General features: G+C 32.0%; 2 protein-coding genes across 2 annotated transcripts; both read right to left on the bottom strand.

Annotated features, from left to right (window-relative positions):
- Positions 1–386: 386 nt before the first annotated feature.
- Positions 387–2,916, bottom strand: LOC146885907 (uncharacterized). Its single transcript, XM_085674221.1, has one exon. The coding sequence runs from the start codon at positions 2,856–2,858 to the stop codon at positions 654–656; it is 2,205 nt and encodes a 734-aa protein (XP_085530347.1). The 5' UTR covers positions 2,859–2,916; the 3' UTR covers positions 387–653.
- A 12,210-nt stretch (positions 2,917–15,126) lies between these two features.
- Positions 15,127–19,310, bottom strand: LOC114188585 (uncharacterized). The gene has a single exon (XM_085674306.1). The coding sequence runs from the start codon at positions 19,277–19,279 to the stop codon at positions 15,422–15,424; it is 3,858 nt and encodes a 1,285-aa protein (XP_085530432.1). The 5' UTR covers positions 19,280–19,310; the 3' UTR covers positions 15,127–15,421.
- Between the last annotated feature and the right edge of the window lie 277 nt (positions 19,311–19,587).

Here is a 19,587-nt window from a genome sequence, read left to right as displayed (position 1 = left end):
ACTTTTGCCTTCTTGTTTTTTTTTTTTTTTTGAGTTGGTATTCTTATTGTTGTTATACAAATTATTACACATTTTTAATATATTATAATATTCTAAATTTGGGGATTATTAATTGGATGAAAATTGTACGCACATATTTCCGGTTAGCATTTGACAATGTGAAAGATGAGGTCCTACATTTTCTTGTACGCACATATGTCTTCGTTTTGCTGGATGTGATATATCTTGACCACTTATTCATGCTTTATTGCTTAGACTTTGGACAAAAAGCTATGATAATAAACCAATGTGAATATGATATTTTAATATCAATGCCCCGACCAGTATTTTTACCACAATAATTGTAACGATGGTATACAAAATATTTAAGAATGTGAAAAGAGATAGAAAAGGAACCGAATAACGGGACTCACATAAGTTCAATATTGCAAGGAAGATAGGAATCCCATACAAGAAGGAGTACTTATAATTGTATAGCATATTTTATGGACGTTTTATTAACATATAATATTATAGTGTCCACCAGAATATATGTATATAAGTAGCAGACACTAACGATAGCGTCCTTCACTTTCTTAAACACACACAACGCAAACAAAAGACATAAAGTAAGACAAGATAATATGATCTTAATTGTGATGCATATTTTGTTCTTAGCAACTGAAATTGTTTGCATTGCGTCCACAACCGACAAACACGGTTCTCATACGACCGGTCAAAGTAGGAGCGTCCATTCCAGGAAACCTGGCCCGACCATTGGCACACACGCACCGCGCAGCTTCACTGGGAGAACGACTAACTAAGACAGCGGAGCAACAAAGACTGTCTACCCCAGGAATTTGAGAAAATAAACCCAAAAAGTCGGTGCACACTTGGAAAGTTAGACAAGATGACGGTCGAGGAGGAGGAGGTGGTGGAGAAGATATAGGTGGAGGGGGAGGTGGTGGTCGAGGGGGAGGAGGTGACGGAGGAGGAGGTGGTGGTGGAGAAGGTGTGATAGGTGGAGGGGGAGGTGGTGACGGAGGGGGAGGAGGTGGTGTAACAGGTGGAGGGGGAGGTGGTGGCAAAAGGGGAGGGGGAGTAAGTGGTGTAACAGGTGGAGGAGGTGACAAAGGTAAAATCGGTGGTTGTAAAGGAGGTAATGATGGTGAGTTCGGAGGTGACAATGGAGGTAATGTTGAGGGCGGCAAAAGAGGTGGTAAGTTAGGAGGAGATAATGGTGGTGAGATCGGAGGTGACAACGGAGGTAAGATTGAAGGTGGAAATAACGGTGGTGTTTCAGGAGGGGATAATGGTGGTGACTCCGGAGGTGACAATAATGGTGGAGTGATAGGAGGTGACAATGGGGGTAACATTGAGGGTGACAATGGAGGTGGGGAGACAGGAGGTATCAATGGTGGTAAGTCAGGTGGTGACATTAGAGGTGGAAATAATGGTGGTAAGACCCAAGGGGACAATGGAGGTAAGGATGAAGGTGGGAATAATGGTGATGAATCAGGAGGGGATAATGGTGGTGAGGTTGGAGGTGACAACGGAGGTAAGGTTGAAGGTGGAAATAACGGTGGTGTTTCAGGAGGGGATAATGGTGGTGACTCTGGAGGTGACAATAATGGTGGAGTGATAAGAGGTGACAATGGGGGTAACATTGGGGGTGACGATGGAGGTGGTGAAACAGGAGGTATCAATGGTGGTAAGTCAGGTGGTGATAATGGTGGTGACATTAGAGGTGGAAATAATGGTGGTAAGACCACAGGGGGTAATGGAGGTAAGGATGAAGGTGGAAATAGTGGTGATGAATCAGGAGGGGATAATGGTGGTGAGGTCGGAGGTGACAACGGAGGTAAGGTTGAAGGTGGAAATAGCGGTGGTGTTTCAGGAGGGGATAATGGTGGTGACTCTGGAGGTGACAATAATGGTGGAGTGATAAGAGGTGACAATGGGGGTAACATTGGGGGTGACGATGGAGGTGGTGAAACAGGAGGTATCAATGGTGGTAAGTCAGGTGGTGATAATGGTGGTGACATTAGAGGTGGAAATATTGGTGGTAAGACCACATGGGGCAATGAAGGTACGGATGAAGGTGGAAATAATGGTGATGAATCAGGAGGGGATAATGGTGGTGAGATCGGAGGTGATAACGGAGGTAAGGTTGAAGGTGGAAATATTGGTGGTGAGTTAGGAGGGGATAATGGTGGTGACTCTAGAGGTGACAATAATGGTGGAGTGATAGGAGGTGACAATGGAGGTTGTGAGAAAGGAGGTATCAATGGTGGTAAGTCAGGTGGTGATAATGGTGGTGATATTAGAGGTGGAATTAATGGTGGTAAGACCAGAGGGGAGAATGGAGGTAAGGATGAAGGTGGGAATAGTGGTGATGAATCAGGAGGTGATAACGGTGGTGACTTTAGAGGTGGTAATAATGATGGTGGGATAGAAGGTGATAATGGAGGTGAGATTGGAGGAGATAATGGAGGCAATATTGATGGTGACAATAATGGTGGTGAGACCGGAGGTAATGGAAAAAGTGGTGGTGGTCTAGTAGGGGGTGGTGGTGGCCTGGTAGGAAGTGATGGTGGTGGTGGTGATAGTCTAATAGGAGGTGGTGGTGGTGGTGATAGTCGAATAGAAGGTGGCGGTGGTCTAATAGGAGGTGGAGGTGGTGGTGATAGTCTAATAGGAGGTGGCGGTGGTCTAATGGGAGGTGGTGGTCGTCGGAATGGAAATTGTGGGATGGTAAGTGGTGGGACGGGAAGTGATGGTATCGGAAAGGAAAGGTTGTTTGAACTAACCATGGGAAAGAAAAGGAGGGAGAGGGTAAGGAGAAGGGCGACGGGTGCCACCACACCCTTTGAAGCCATTTTCCTTCCTATTTTCCCTTGTGGCTTTAACACGTGAACAAGTGTTGTTTGTTTTATCTGAACTTTGCAAGAGATTTTATAGGCCATGGGGTGTGTTTTTTCTTTTGTTTTTACTTTTTTTGCGTAGAATAAATAAAAATTAAGGAGGGTTGAATCTATGGGCATAAATAGGTAGCTAGAATCTTTAAAGTTTTGAAGAAGATCATATTGCCCTAAATATTTAATTTCCTATTTGGCGAAAGTGGCATAACAATGCAAATGGATGCACCTAATGAAAGCATCACACTCTGCCTTCATCATATTTTCGTTTGTTCTCTTTTCTTTTGTTTGCAACATTGTTTGTTGCCTTTCATTACATTTTAGTTAACTGAAATTAAATGGAAGCGTCGGAGTCACAAATATTATTTATAGTAACGCAATCTTATATTAAGTTTGAGTCTATAATTACTTTTTATTTATGGGTTTATTTACTAATTAAAAAAGATGATATATTATTTTACAGCGTATAAATACCATGATAATAAGTTATGAGTGTATTTGGGTTCACAAATTAGCTAATCAACATGATTTACATGACAGTCTTTCGGTGAGTATAAGTGTGAAACTAAGTTTGGCAAAAAACAACTATATTATTCAGAATCGCGTTCAGGATTGAACTAATTATCATTAGTTTGAGTAAATGTATAATGTGAAATAAGTCATTCTTCTAAATGTTTTTTCTAAAGCTTTCAAAAAATAATAAAATATAGATTCACCGATGAAAATAATTGAATTATATGATTAAAAACTTTAGTCACTGTAATAAACTTTAAATTTACTGCATAGAATGGGTTTTAAAATTGAAATATAATTCCAATTATAACTTCAAAATTAAATGAGTATTTTTCAATTCTTAATCTAGATTAAAAAGTCACTAAGTTTTTATTCTCTCTATATATTATCATTTAAAAGAATGAAAATAATTTGAATAAAATAAAAACAGACTTTCGTATTTTTATAGAAGACTTTTATTATACTTTGTTTTCGAACCACATAAAGTTACGCAAAGGTGTGCTGCTTAGATTGAAACTTTAACCTAGATATAACACTTAAATATTTCTATTGCAAAATGAAGTTTGACAATATCATGATTATGATAATATATATGCAATATTTCAAATATGATTATCCATTCTTCTTAACTTTCAAGATACATGGGATTTTTAGATTGGCCATCAAACATTAGAACGTTAACTTGTTTCCTTAATCATGTGTCTTTATATAACAAATTTAAACTATTATTCTTAAAACTGAGATTTTTTTTTTTTTATCATCAAATGAAATACGTCTTTTATTTTATTTTTTCATTAAGTCAAACTGATATCTTTCCCGACTTATGCTTTCTATCTGAACTTTTTTTGTTGTGTACTTTTTTCAACAAAATTAAGCTTAACCAGACATTTGCAATTTGTCATTAATAATTATAATGTAATGTAATACTTCAAATTCCTTTTGCAACAAAAAAAAAATTACTTACAATGTAGAACTAATTTTTTAATTGTTTGTATTCCAAAATATATTTTTGATCATTAAATAAAATAAATATCCATTAATTAATTTACTTTTGGCTTTGTAAAGTTTGTACATATATACTCGTACAATATACTAGATACTTAATAGAAATTCAAATGAATTTAATGTTGATCCTCAGTAATTTTGTATATATCAATTTTATTCCTAGTTTTCATTGGCATAACTTTTAAGTGGCTTACGCTTATAATAAAAGTAAAAGAATTAAATATGACAAAACAATAACGTAAAATAATATAATAGGAACATAGTACAATTATATTACTTTTACATGGATAAAATAATAAAGTAAATAATATAATATAAATTATGTTTAAATATTTTTTTTATGAAAATTATGTATACTTTTCCAAAAGTTAAACTTTGATTTATATTTTTTTGACGAATTAGGAAATTATAAAAAATATAATTTTAACTGAATTATACGAAATTATATTGTAGTTATATTAATGCTTTTAAATTACGAAATTTATATAAGATTTTAAAGTTATACCTAATACCTAATTAATATTTATTTTATTTTATTTTATTCAAAATAATTTAATTCATATTTATGTGTCAAAATAATTATAAATAAAATAAAAATAAATATATGTTAAAAATAAAATAAAAATATTAATACATATTGTTAAATAAAATTATATATATATATATATATATATATATATATATATATATTTACACACACACACACACATATATATATATATATATATATATAATTTATATAGTTACTTTTTCTCAAAATTATAAATAAATTATATACTTTTTTTAAATTAATATTATAATTGAAATTTAAAAATTCGAATAATACAATATATAAAATTAAGAGACATAATTTCCTTAAATAAGAGCAAGTTTATTGATGAAATTATTAGACTTGCATGCGACGGCAATTGTATTTAAATTAAGTTTTGTTGACCTTCCATAATTTATGTTATCATGCCAAACCCTAACAAGCTAAGGCGTGTTTTTACTTAATAATGTTTGACTTTAATGAAAGTTTATTGATGTATTTTTCAAGAAAAATAATATTTAATGCTCTCAATATATAAAAGTTTGTTAGCATATGTCTACTTAATTTTTCTTATCATCGATAACTCACCTATTTAATATTTAGAAAATAAGTTAATAAAACAATCATAACTATAACTATAACTATTTTAAATATGTTGTTATAAACTGTTCTATTTTTTTCAGTTATTTAAAATTAAAATTAAATAAACTATTATCAAGCCCCTCTTAATCAAAGTATCCAAATTTTAGGATACAATTGAATATATATATTTAATCAAAGGGTTATTATAATTATAAATAATAATAATAATAATAATAATAATAATTAAATATATTTTTTGTTCTTTAACTTTAACTAAAAATTGAAATTATTCAATCTTCAAAATTTTGGCCCAATGTAATCCCTTAACTTTAAAAATGCATGTATTCAATATTTTTAATCATTAATTTAGTTCATTTAATCTGTTAAGTTTATTTGACGTTTCAAACGCATTTCTTAATAATATTTGAGTTGTTTATATTAATCCACACATTTTCTTTTCGATGTGTGTTTAAAACGTCAAATCAAATTAATTAAATTTAGTTAAAATAATTAAATCTACACATTTTCAAAGTTTGAAGACAAAATTAGATAAAAATTTTGAAAAAAAACTAATTTTAATTTTTTAAGAGAAAAAAATATATTTAATAATAATAATAATAATAAAATGTTCCCTGCATTATAACTTTTAATAAAAATGGTGAAAAAAAAAATCAAAGATGTAGTTAGTAGTTGCCGTAATATAACTGCATAAGTTAGGTGCATTGTATTTTATTCCTACTCTTCCTTTTGCTCTACATTAAATTTGACTCCTTGATTGGTTTAACGTGGCCCTTCTCTGATGATATTAGTTGAATAAATTTGAGATATTTTCAAAATCATATTTTGACAGTAGGAGTTAATTATTTTGAAAAGCCATTTTTATATAACTCAATTACCCTTCTTAACTATGCCAAAAGGGTACATTTTGATCTTGCAGTTTCCTTGAATGTAATGTACTTCTCAACAACGGTGGAAGGAAAAGCTCAAACCCTGATTTCCAGTTCCATTAAATTCATTGTTCCATCAACATCAACATATTCCACATCTGATCTTCATCATCGTTATTTTCTCTTTTCAATCCATTTATTATTCATCCCTCTAACGCTCACAAACTTTGATTCTTGTTTTCAAGTACAGATTCAATCTTAACTTTTATTAATCAATTCAGATTAATTAATTATTATCTCAAGAACTCCAATCTTCAAAATCTTTACCATACAACCGAGTTCACTTCCATCACCATAACTTTAATATATTTTGTAATTAACATGTATATTAAAAAAAAATGAACACAAACATTGTTTCATTATATAAAAAATGAGTTAAGAATTTTTCTAACGAAATTGAAATTCGTCTATGTCTGAAATTTTAATATATTTTGATTTTTAAATTTTAAAAATAAATGGATATAACCTTTTTAACGTAATTATGTTATATTTTTTTGACGTGTCAAGTGTTTTTTAGTTAATATTAAAGCAAGAGTGTGTCAAACGGTTTAAATAATTTAAATGTCAATATAAAACGTGTTTGATATATAAAAAAAAGTTTAACATGATTAAAATGACTATATTCATTTTTTTTTAATTTTTAGACCTAAATATATTAAAATTAGATACATTTTGGTTTTCAATAAAACTAAATAAATATAATTTTTTTAATTTAATTATGTTAAATATAAAATAGTTTGTATAATTTTAAGATAAGTAATCCGAGTTAGTGATGATGCCCATGTATTGTGTGAAAAATCTATTTAATTGAAAATTTGTATTTAATCTTTACTGTATGTAACAACTCATTGATGACATTACGAGTAAAATTAGTCTGCGAGTTAGTAATAGGAAAAGTTTTTGGCGGAAAAAATATATTATATTGAGTAAATAATATATTTAATAGGATCAGGTACAGTTCTAGCATTTGGAAGGTAAATTTTAAGAATGAAGTTTTTTATTTAAAATTTATTTTTTATATTCTTTTATGATTTTTTAAAATTATTGAAATTAATTTCATTTAATTTCTTTTAATAAATAATAAAACTAATTTATTCAGTCTTTTATATATTTGTAATCGATATCATGAGTTTAAGAATCAGTCTTATACTCATTTCGCTTTTATTTTTCTATTGTTATTTATATTGGTATTATATTGTTTTTTCAAAAAGTACTTACTGAGATTTTTTTATCATTCGTAATTTTTTTTTCATTATATTAAAACTTCAACTTTTCTTTTCTTTGGAAATTTTTGATAGTTTCATTCAGACTTTTTAGTTGTCATATTTTTTATGTTTTTATATGAAATAAAAATTTATAATATATAAAATTATATTAAAAATAAGTATAAAAAAGTATGAGTTAAAAAAATAAAATGTGATTCTAGTTATTAAAAAGGTAGACTCTATCGTTCATATCATATACTTGTAATATTGAAGTCTCAAGTATTGTTCTTTTTCTCGTATGTTAATTTTTTCATAAACATGCAAAGTTTATTGTGAGATAAATCATTTATAAAAATAATTAAAAAAATATTATTCTTCTCGACTACTAAACTCTATTCCCTAAAATAAATTAGGCAAAAGAAATACACTTATAATTAATATATGAAAAGTCGAGAGATAAACGAAGAAAATAAAATCAAAACTAAAGTTATAGGAAAATACAAAAAATAGAATAAAAAATTAGAATCATATAAAGACAAAAGAATAAAATATAATCAAAATTAAAGTCACATAAAAAATAAAAGAAGAAAATAAAATTATAATTAAATCATATCAGATAAAAAAAGAAAATAAAATCAAAATTAATTATAAAAGAATAAAGATAACAAATTCCCATTTTCATAACAACAGTTATAATTCATTGAAAAAATGTTTTAACTTCATTAAATATATTTTTAATATCAATTGAAATTAATAGACATTAATAATAATTCAATTAAACTTTATTTCCAAACGTAAATTTATAATTAATTTAATAAAAATATATTAATCCCAATTTGTATTTCTGATGTTTTTTTATCTTAAACCTAATTTTATAATTAATTTAATAAAAATAGTAATATTAAAGAAAATATTTTGAGACATTTTTTTAAATATAATTTTGTAATCAATTTAATGTGGAATATTAGTATTAAAACAAAAATGTGAGACTTTCTTTTTGTTGGAGGACTAAGGCAAATGTTTTATTTGTTTTATTCCTTATAGTTAGCCCTGCATTTGATTTTGTTAATATTATAAAATTAAAATATTACCAATAAAATATTAAAAAAATTTGTATCTCATAGGGAATTTGTCATGCAAGTGTTATAAGCAACTTGCAAGAAAACCTTATACTAGATCCATGATGTCATATTACTTTTAGACAACCGACACTTGATTTTTATTAGTTTTATTACAGTACTATGAGAACTCACATTTTTATACTTTTATTTGTATTTAATTTTTTTATAGTTTAAAAGAAATGTAAACGTGTAAATGACAAATTACAAATGTTTGGTTAAGCCTAATTTTTATTAAAAATTAAAATGCTAATTATAAATATCAGTTAATATACATGGTTTAATTGAATATATAATTAAAAATTGTTAACATATAAGATGGTTGAAAAATGTGTCTCTTATAATGACAAAAACGTGTGAGGTTAATACACATTTAAATCTTTAAAGGCCACTTTAATAATTTCACGTGCATTTTGAAAATAAGATTAATGTACATTTACTGTGATAGTTGATTTTTTTTAATCTTAAATATATATAAATAGGTTCTACTAGCTGGCTGTAACTATTAAAGTTTGAATCTAAGTAGCATTTACCTTGTGTATTTGGTATTTGGTTGTCTATTATTTCATTTTACTAGTATAATAACCTGCACGAGATAAGTATAAAATCTAATAATATATATTTTTCAAATTTAAAATATTTTTTATGCATAAAATTATGTTAGTAAATATTATATAATATTTAAAATCAATAAATATATTCTTTATAATTGTTCAGCTTCAAAATTTAGTGTAATATAATATTGTGAAATTAAATTACTCTCAAGAATTATTAAAAAAGTTTTTGGTTTACGATTGTAGTTGCTCAATATTATGAAACTCAATGACTAACTCATATGTCCCAAAGTATTTGCTTTAAGAATTCATTGTGCAGAAAAGTAAACATGAGGAACAAAAAAGGTTGACACCTATTTATACTACGAGTGTAGGAAATATAAAGAGAAAAAAATATTAATTTAAATACTCTTTTAGTTGTAAAGAATTGTCTAGTTTTGACTTTAATATTTATAAAAGAAAATTATTATTTATCTTTATAAAATTTTAAATCAAACCTTTTTATTTTAATTATTTTAAACATTTTTCTTTGATTTTCATTATTCTAAAAAGTTAAAGACAAAAAATTAAATTACTTATAACAGTATGATAGACATTAAGAGTTATTTTTTTTTTCTTTTAGAGGTGACACGCTATATTATATCACAAACATAGTAGTGCCATTAAAGATATCCGCTTGTGTCATTAAAAATGTCCACTTGATCAAAATAATATTTTGTAAGAATTAAAAATATATTTAAATTATTATATAAATACATTTTATTATATCCATTTAGTTTATACAGTTGCATAAATTTTATCTTTAGTGTTTGTACTTAAAGTTGTTTATTTTATATCTCTCTTAGCAAACTTTTAATATATTTACTTAGTGTATATTCTATTTTTAATCTCTACCTCTACTATTTAAATTTATAGTATTAAAAATAAATAAAAAATCCTTGCCCTATATAAACTCGCAAAGCTGAGCAACGAGTAAAAGCATCACTTGTTCATCAATAATTAAGGTTGGAAGAGAAAGTGTTGGGAAGATGGGTTCCAAGAGTGTTGCACACTTTCTCCTTCTTCTCTTTCTCCTTCTTCTCTTTCTCAACCTTCTCTTCTTTTCCATGGTTAGCTCTAGAACCCCTCCTCGGATTGCTCCGCCGTCAATGTGTGCCCCCCCTCGAAGACCGCCACCGCCACCACGGCAGCCACCACCACCGCTGCCACTGCCACCGCCTCCGCCACCACCTGCTACTACCAATCGCATTATTTGACTAGAATCATCATTTTCTGTTGTGTCACTATCATTGTGTTGTTTGTGCGTGTTTAAAGTTAAGGACGCTATGCTTGTTAATAACGTCCATGATCATGAAAATTATGTAAAACTGAATTGTGTTGTACTTCCTCCTTCTCCTCCGTTTCTTTCTTTATTTATTTTTAAGGTTTTTCAATAAAATTCATTTGGTTCTATAAGTTATATATTCCAGGTAATTCAATTCATTATCCGTCTTCCGTTTTGCCACTTTCTTATTTTCACAGTATGATAATGGATTTGGTTTATCTCTGATCGGTTGTTATGAATACACGGAAATATTGTATTCTATACACTTAATAAATCTAAAATTGATTATGCACTTTAGCTCCTGAATTATGCCGTATATTGTTTTATTTACAATTGATTGATAAAAAAGTAACATTATAGTTTTACTTTTTTTTATGTGGTTTAACGTAAAACATTGATTATTTTAAAAAAAAGATAGTTATGTATTAATCCACGATATTAATGGAGTAACAAAATGAACTAACTGCATTGGCTTGCCGAAAATGAGACAAACTAGTTTGTTGTAATAAAATAGGTTAAAAATGTTGACCTATCCTCTCAAAGTGTTAATTGACTCACTAGACCATAATTTTTTCTATAAAATAATATATATATATATATATATATATATATATATATATATATATATATATATATATATTACATTTAACTATATAAACATTTTCTAATTTTTTAATTAATTAATATCTTTGGTAGAATAAATAAAATAAATATCATAATTATACGTTAAATTATTTTATTATAATTAATAATAAAAATTTAATATATAAGTATTGATGATTTAAACTAAAATATTATTATATATTTATATTTTTTGTTAAATAATATATAAAAATAAATAAAAAATTTAAATTACTTTTTATTTTAATTTAAAATAAATGGATTCACTAGTTGAAAACTTTACTCTTATCTGAGGGCTAAAATCCATCTTGTCAACCCGACATATAAAAAAGTTATCCATTCAAATAAGCATCATAAATCTTTCATATTAACTATGAATAAGCAATTTAGAGACTTTTTTAGAATATTGATTCATCGTCTTTTTGAAGGTCAATTACCTCAAGGAGTAAGCCAACTCTAGATAAAAAGAAGGTGATATTTGTATCAAATTGTAAATTTAGTTTTTGTGAATGATTTGACTTTTTATAAAATTAAAGTTTTTTGCATGAAAGAAGTTCAGGAATTGAGTAAAAATTTGTGATCAAAATATTATATATCTCCTGTTTTTCACTCTATGAGATGTTCTAAGATCAAGATCAGTAACTTCAGCATTATCAAAAACAATACGAGTAACATGATCCGTAGTAAGGTCAGTGTGGCATGTGAAACAGGTCAAGTTGGAAAATCATACATGCTAATATCACAATTAGGAGAATCATCAATTGAAACAATAAAGTTATCAGAAGGCAAAGAGAATGAGTAAGGAAAAATATTTTCATGAAAGATAACATTCCTAGTCACAAAAATAGACTTGGAGTGAAGATCATACAAAACATATCCCTTTGTTTCAGATTTATAACCAAGGAAAACACATTTTAAGTTTCGAGAATCCAATTTAGTTCTTCTAGTATTGGCAGAACTAGCGCAAGCCAGACAACCAAAAACTTTTAGATAAGAAAAATCGGGTTTAGTAGAATAGACCAATTCATAAGGAGATTGATTACTGAGAAAAGGAGCCAGTAACCTATTAATTAGATGAACAACCAATTTAAGGGAATAAGACCAGAAAATGTTTGATATTTTTGCTTGAAAAAGAAGAGCACGACACACATTAAGAAGATGTTGATGCTTCCTCTCAACAATTCCATTTTGTTGAGGAGTTGCAACACAAGAAGTTTCATGAAAAATACCCATGCTATTATAAAAATCATTAAGAAGAAACTATTTGCCATTATCAGAACGTATTTTCTTAAACTTGCAAGAAAATTGATTTTCTGTCAAATTAATAAAGTCTTTGTCCATAAGCTTGTTGATGGTCTTATTCACCTTCTTCATGTTCCTTATAGAAGTCAACTTGCTGATATGTTTACTAAGTCCTTACATCCTTCTACTTTCCGGGTTGCTACTTCCAAGTTGGGCCTTTACAATCTTCATGCCTACCTTAAGAAGGGGTGATAAAGATATTATATATCTCCTATTTTTATTTATATTGATAGAGATATCATATATTTGATTCTCTTCTATTATTATCAAATATTCTTTTTTATTTGGTTTTTATTTTTCCCTTTATATGATGGGACATTGGACTCTATATATTGAACAAAGGTTCTAATAAATCAAGAAGCAAGCAAGCTCTCTTTGAGTTATTTTTCACCCAAACGTTTCTAGTGCGTTTTTTGTACGCATTCTTTTTTCTTTCTCTCATTGCTTACACATATCTAACAATTTGCAAATACAAATTGTTTTTGGAGGAGGAAAATTTATGATATTGTTCAGTTGTGATTTGATATTCTAAGATTTGTTTTGAGTTGATGAAATTAAATGTAAATGTTTGTAGATTAAAAACCCATAGTAATCGATTAATGTTTAAATTAGGTTATAACTATTATTGGAAATGTGGTAGATTGAGGTGAATCTCTACTGTTTTTTTTTTGTGTTGTTCTCTGCTGAATATTAAAAATACATTGTGTTGACATTTTAAATATTTTTTTAATATATCTTAAAAGTTAAAATTAGTGGTAATCAGTGTATTATGGAGACTCAGTAGAAAAACACCACCAACAAAACCCAACAGAGAATCCAAATTCAGTATATATATATATATATATATATATATATATATATATATATATATATATATATATATATATATATATATATATATTATAGGTAAATTAAATTTCTAAGTGGTAAAACTTGTTTGAGATTGATATTTTCGATTTTTTTAAGATAATGGTTTTAAAAATGACTTGGTATGTTATTTATGAAATTGAACTTTTTTTTAAGGAAGCACACACATACATACATATATATATATATATATATATATATATATATATATATATATAATTCAAAATAAAAGAAACCATACAATACCACTTTTGAATAAAGGAAACCATGAAAATATCACTCCGTAAGCTTGTATGTTGCATTTTTACTTGTTTCTCTCAGTAGAAGTAGTACAGTGTTTGGCAATATTGATTAATTTTTTTAAAATACAATCTAGATTCGTTAAAATAAATTGGATCTATGTAGATATATTTTAATTAAACTAAGTACATTTATATTTTTTAATCCATTTTAAATTGGATTAAATCTATATTGAATCCATTTATCAAGTAGATGAGAGATTGATTTAACATGTTTAACAATTAAGGGTGTGTTTGGAGATAATTTGAGAGAATTGATTCTATTTGATGTGATAAAATTTGATGGAGAAGCCAGAAAGAGTTGTTTATCTTTGATGTGAATTTTCCATCTATAATTGATTTTAGAAATTGATTTTAGGTGCTTCCAAACAACTTAGTAGCATGAATTAATTTTAGGAATTGATTTTGGGTGTTTCTAAAGTGAAACCAAACATACACTAAATCTATTAAAAATTGGTCGAGTTGATTTGACTTTGTACCCAATTAACTTAGTCCTATATTTATTTAACCTGACTTAGCTCGATTTTTGATTTGGATCGACTCAACTCGATTTTTGTCACTTTAAAAGAGGTAATCTTATGTTAAATTGAACTTGTATTTGGGTTGAAATAGACTCGGAAGGTTTTGTGAAGTTTTAAGAGAATTTTTTATTTCTTGATTGATTTAATTTATATAATTGTGATGAAAGGAGAGGTGGAAAAGGTTGTGATTCAACTTTCTTTATTAACATTTGAGAGAAATAAGGTTAGTTTGAATATATACTATTATTATATTAATGTCAATTCATGAGAATTTTAACTTTTAAATTATTTTTATGTTAATTATATATCATAATTTATTTAATAGTTTTTTTATTTTCTGAAAAAGAGAGAGTTGAAACTATAATTAACATTTATCAATTTAGAACCTCTCTAAATTGGGTTAAATGATATCGATATAAAATTTAAACTTTTAATCGAAGTGATCGAATGATGAGCTTAAAATATTAAAAAACAATTGAATAATTTTCTCTCTTTATGTCTACCAAATTGGGTGACTCCTCCTACTCCAAATGATAAACATACAACCAAATAATTATCATGCTCATCCAGACATAAATAATTTGGTAGTACCTATTAATTGCTATAGTTTTAAAAAATCTCAAGGATAATGTCTCCTTTCAAGATTATTGTAGAAATATACTATGATCAATATATGTATAACTTGACCATTCTTTCATGCTTTTTTGTTTAGACTTTGGAAAAAAAGCTATGATCGAAAGCCGCTGTGAATATAATTTTACAATATCAATGCTCCGATTTGGATTTTACCCCATTAATCGAAACGATGATACAGAAAATACTTAAGAAAGTGAAACGAAATAGATAAGGAATTGAATGACAGGTATCACTTCTTGAACAAAGAATTTTACTGAACAACTTTCACCAATAAGATGACAAACAAGATTTCAAGTAGGAAGACGGAAATCCCATACACAACAAGAAGAAAATTGTATAGCATACTTATTAGTTATTGTGTATGGATGTTTATTGATATGTAATAAAATATATATGAAGCGGGCTTTTACGGTGACATCCTTCACTTTTTTAAACACACAAACACAAACCTAAGATATGAAATAAAACATACGATATTGAATGGTCATGCATATTATGTCCTTAATTGCAACTAAAGTTGTTTGCATTATGGCCACATTGCCCCATTACGTGTCTCATACGACTCGTTAAAGCAGAAGGGGTCATATGAGGATATGCAGTCTTGCCATTGCTGCACATGCACCTAGCGGCTTCATCAAGAGAGCGAGCACTAACAAATGTGCAACAAAGTCCCTTTAGACCAGGAAAAGAAGACAATAAGTTAGTGCAAATACGTAAAGTTGTACAACGTGTGGGTTGTGGAGGTGGAGGAGGTGGCGTTACAGGTCGAGTAAGAGGAGGTGGAGGAGGTGAGACACGCGGAGGGGGAGGAGGTGGGGTAACAGGTCGAGGAGGTGGTGGAGGTGAGATGGATGGAGGGGGAGGAGGAGACGTAACAGGTCGATAAGGTGGTGGCGGTGGTGAGATAAACGGAGGGGGAGGAGGCGGCGTAACAGGTCGAGGAGGTGGAGGTGACGGTGGCGGAAGTGACATATATGGAGGAGGAGGTGAAGGTGACACAAGTGGAGGGGGAGGAGGTGGTGTAAAAGGTTGAGGAGGTGGAGGTGGAGGTGGAGGTGAGACAGGTGGAGGGGGAGGAGGTGAAGTAATAGGTGGTGGAGGAGGAGGAGGCGAGGGTAAAACAGGTAGGGGTGGAGGTGTCATAATAGGAAGAGGTGGTGGTGGTGAAGGTGAAATGGGTGGTGGAATAGGAGGTAAGGATGGTGGTGACATAGGAGGCGATATTGACGGTGACTCTAGAGGCGGAGATATTGGTGATGAGTCTGGAGATAACAATGGAGGTAATGTTGAGGGTGACAATAGTGGTGGTGAGATAGGAGGTAACGATGGTGGTGAGTTAGGAGGTGATAATGGTGGTGACTTTAAAGGTGGCGACAACGGTGGTGAAATAGGAGGAAATAATGATGGTGAGTCAGGAGCTGATATTGGCGGTGACTCAAAAGGTGAAAATAATGGTGGTGAGACAGGAGGTGATAATGGTGTTGACTCTAAAGGTGGCAATATTGGCTGTGAGATTGATGGTGACAATGGAGGTAAGGTATCTGAGGGCGAAAATAATGGAGGTGAGATAGGCGGTAACGATGGTGATAAGTTAGGAGGCAATAATGGTGGTGAGTTTGGAGGTGATTGTGGTGGTGACCCTACAGGTGGTAATGTTGGTAGTGAAATCGGTGGTGACAATGGAGGTAATGTTGAGGGCGACAATGGTGGTGAGATAGGAGGTAATGATGGTGATAAGTCAGGAGGTGATAATGGTGGTGACTCTAGAGGGGGCAATAACAGTGGTGATAATGGTGGTGAGACGGGAGGTGATAATGGTGTTAACTCTAGAGGTGCCAATGCTGGTTGTGAGATCGGTGGTGGGAATGGAGGTAAGATATCTGAGGGCGAAAATAATGGAGGTGAGATAGGAGGTAACAAGGGTGATAAGTTAGTAGGCGATAATGGTGGTGAGTTGGGAGGTGATTGTGGTGGTGACTCTAGAGGCGGTAATGTTGGTAGTGAGATTGGTGGTGACAATGGAGGTAATGTTAAGGGCGACAATGGTGGTGAGATATGAGGTAATGATGGTGATAAGTCAGGAGGTGATAATGGTGATGACTCTAGAGGTGGCAATAACAATGGTGATAATGGTGGTGAGATTGGAGGTGATAATGGTGTTAACTCTAGAGGTGCCAATGTTGGTTGTGAGATCGGTGGTGGGAAGGGAGGCAAGATATCTGAGGGCGAAAATAATGGAGGTGAGATAGGAGGTAACAAGGGTGATAAGTTAGGAGGCGATAATGGTGGTGAGTTGGGAGGTGATTGTGGTGGTGACTCTAGAGGTGGTAATGATGGTAATGAGATCGGTGGTGACAATGGAGGTAATGTTGAGGGCGACAATGATGGTGGTGAGGTAGGAGGTAATGATGGTGATAAGTCAGGAGGTGATAATGGTGATGACTCTAGAGGTGGCAATAACAGTGGTGATAATGGTGGTGAGACGGGAGGTGATAATGGTGTTAACTCTAGAGGTGCCAATGTTGGTTGTGATATCGGTGGTGGGAATGGAGGTAAGATATCTGAGGGCGAAAATAATGGAGGTGAGATAGGAGTTAACAAGGGTGATAAGTTAGGAGGCGATAATGGTGGTGAGTTGGGAGGTGATTGTGGTGGTGACTCTAGAGGTGGTAATGATGGTAGTGAGATCGGTGGTGACAATGGAGGTAATGTTGAGGGCGACAATAATGGTGGTGAGATAGGAGATAACGACGGTGATAAGTCAGGAGGTGATAATGGTGATGACTCTAGAGGTGGTAATAACAGTGGTGATAACGGTGGTGAGACGGGAGGTGATAATGGTGTTAACTCTAGAGGTGCCAATGTTGGTTGTGATATCGGTGGTGGGAATGGAGGTAAGATACTTGAGGGCGAAAATAATGGAGGTGAGATAGGAGGTAACAAGGGTGATAAGTTAGGAGGTGATAATGGTGGTGAGTTGGGAGGTGATTGTGGCGGTGACTCTAGAGGTGGTAATGTTGGTAGTGAGATTGGTGGTGACAATGGAGGTAACATTGAGGGCGACAATAATGGTGGTGAGATAGGAGATAACGACGGTGATAAGTCAGGAGGTGATAATGGTGACGACTCTAGAGGTGGCAATGACGGTGGTAAGATAGGAGGTGATAATGGTTGTGAGTTGAAAGGTGATATTGGGGGTGACTCTAGAGGTGACAACATTGGTGGTGAGGTCGGAGGTGACAACGGAGGTAGCGTTGAGGGTGGCAATAATGGTGGTGAGTCTGAAGGTAATAATGGTGGTGAGTCTAGAGGTGACAATAATGGTGGTGAGATAGGAAGTGACAATGGAGGCAACATTGAGGGCGATAACAATGGTGGTATGGTAGGTGGTATATCAGAAGGTGACTTTAGGGGTGGCAAAAGTGGAGAGATAGGAGCTGACGATGGAGGTGATGTTGAGGGTGACAATAATGGTGGTGAGATAGGAGGTGACGATGGAGGCAATGTTGAGGGCGATAACAATGGTGGTGTGATAGGTGGTATATCAGGAGGTGACTCTAAGGGTGGCAAAAGTGGATAGATAGGAGGTGACAATGGAGGTAACGTTGAGGGTGACAATAGTGATGGTGAGATAGGAGGTAACGATGGTGGTAAGTCAGGAGGTGATAATGGTGGTAGGACAGGAGGTAACAATGGTGATGTATCAGGAGGTGATAATGGTGGTGACTTTAGAGGTGGGATAAAAGGTGACAATAGGGGTGAGACCGGAGGAGATAATGGGGGCAACGTTGATGGTGACAATGATGGTGTTGAGATTGGAGATAATGATGTTGGTGGTGGTGGTGGTGTTGTGATTGGAGGAGGTGGTGGTAGTGGTTTAGTAAGAGGTGGAGGTGGTGGTCGTCTAACAGGAGGTGGAGGTGGTGGTCGTCTAACAGGAGGTGGTGGTGGTGGTCGTCTAACAGGAGGTGGTGGTCGTCTAACAGGTGGTGGTGGTGGTGGTCGTCTAACAGGAGGTGGTGGTCGTCTAACAGGTGGTGGTGGTGGTCGTCGTCTAATAGGAGGTGGTGGTGGTGGTCGTCTAACAGGAGGTGGTGGTCGTCTAATAGGAGGTGGAGGTGGTCGTCTTCTAATACGAGGTGGTGGTGGTGGTGGTGATCTAGTAGGAGGTGGTGGTGGTGGTGGTCTAATAAGAGGTGGTCGTGGTGTCTTAGGATATAGTGGAAATTTAATTGGAGAGATGTGAGATTGTGGGAGTGTTATTGGAAGGGAATCGTTGTTTGAGCTAACCATGGGAAAGAAAAGGAGGGAGAGGGTAAGGAGAAGGGCAACGGGTGCCACCACACCCTTTGAAGCCATTTTCCTTCCTATTTTTTCCTATGGCTTTAACATGTGAACAAGTGTTGATTTTTTTACAGCTGAACATTGCAAGAGATTTTATAGGCCATGGGGGTGTGTGTATTTCCTTTTGTGTTTACTTTTTTGCGTAGAGTAAATAAAAATTAAAGAGGGTTGAATCTTTGGGCATAAATAGGTAGGTAGAATCTTTAAAGTTTGGAAAAAAACCATATATGCCCTAAATATCTAATTTCCTGTTAGGCGTAAGTGGTATAACAATGCAAATGGCTTCATCATGTTTGTGTTTGTTCTCTTTTCTTTTGTTTGCA

The sequence above is a fragment of the Vigna unguiculata genome, chromosome 6, assembly GCF_037176805.1.
Source record: "Vigna unguiculata cultivar grain cowpea cultivar isolate G323 ecotype 2 chromosome 6, ASM3717680v1, whole genome shotgun sequence".
In the NCBI taxonomy this organism is placed as follows: domain Eukaryota; kingdom Viridiplantae; phylum Streptophyta; class Magnoliopsida; order Fabales; family Fabaceae; genus Vigna; species Vigna unguiculata.
The sequence above is the reverse complement of the archived record's forward strand: the minus strand, read 5'-3'. Positions and strand labels throughout refer to the sequence as shown.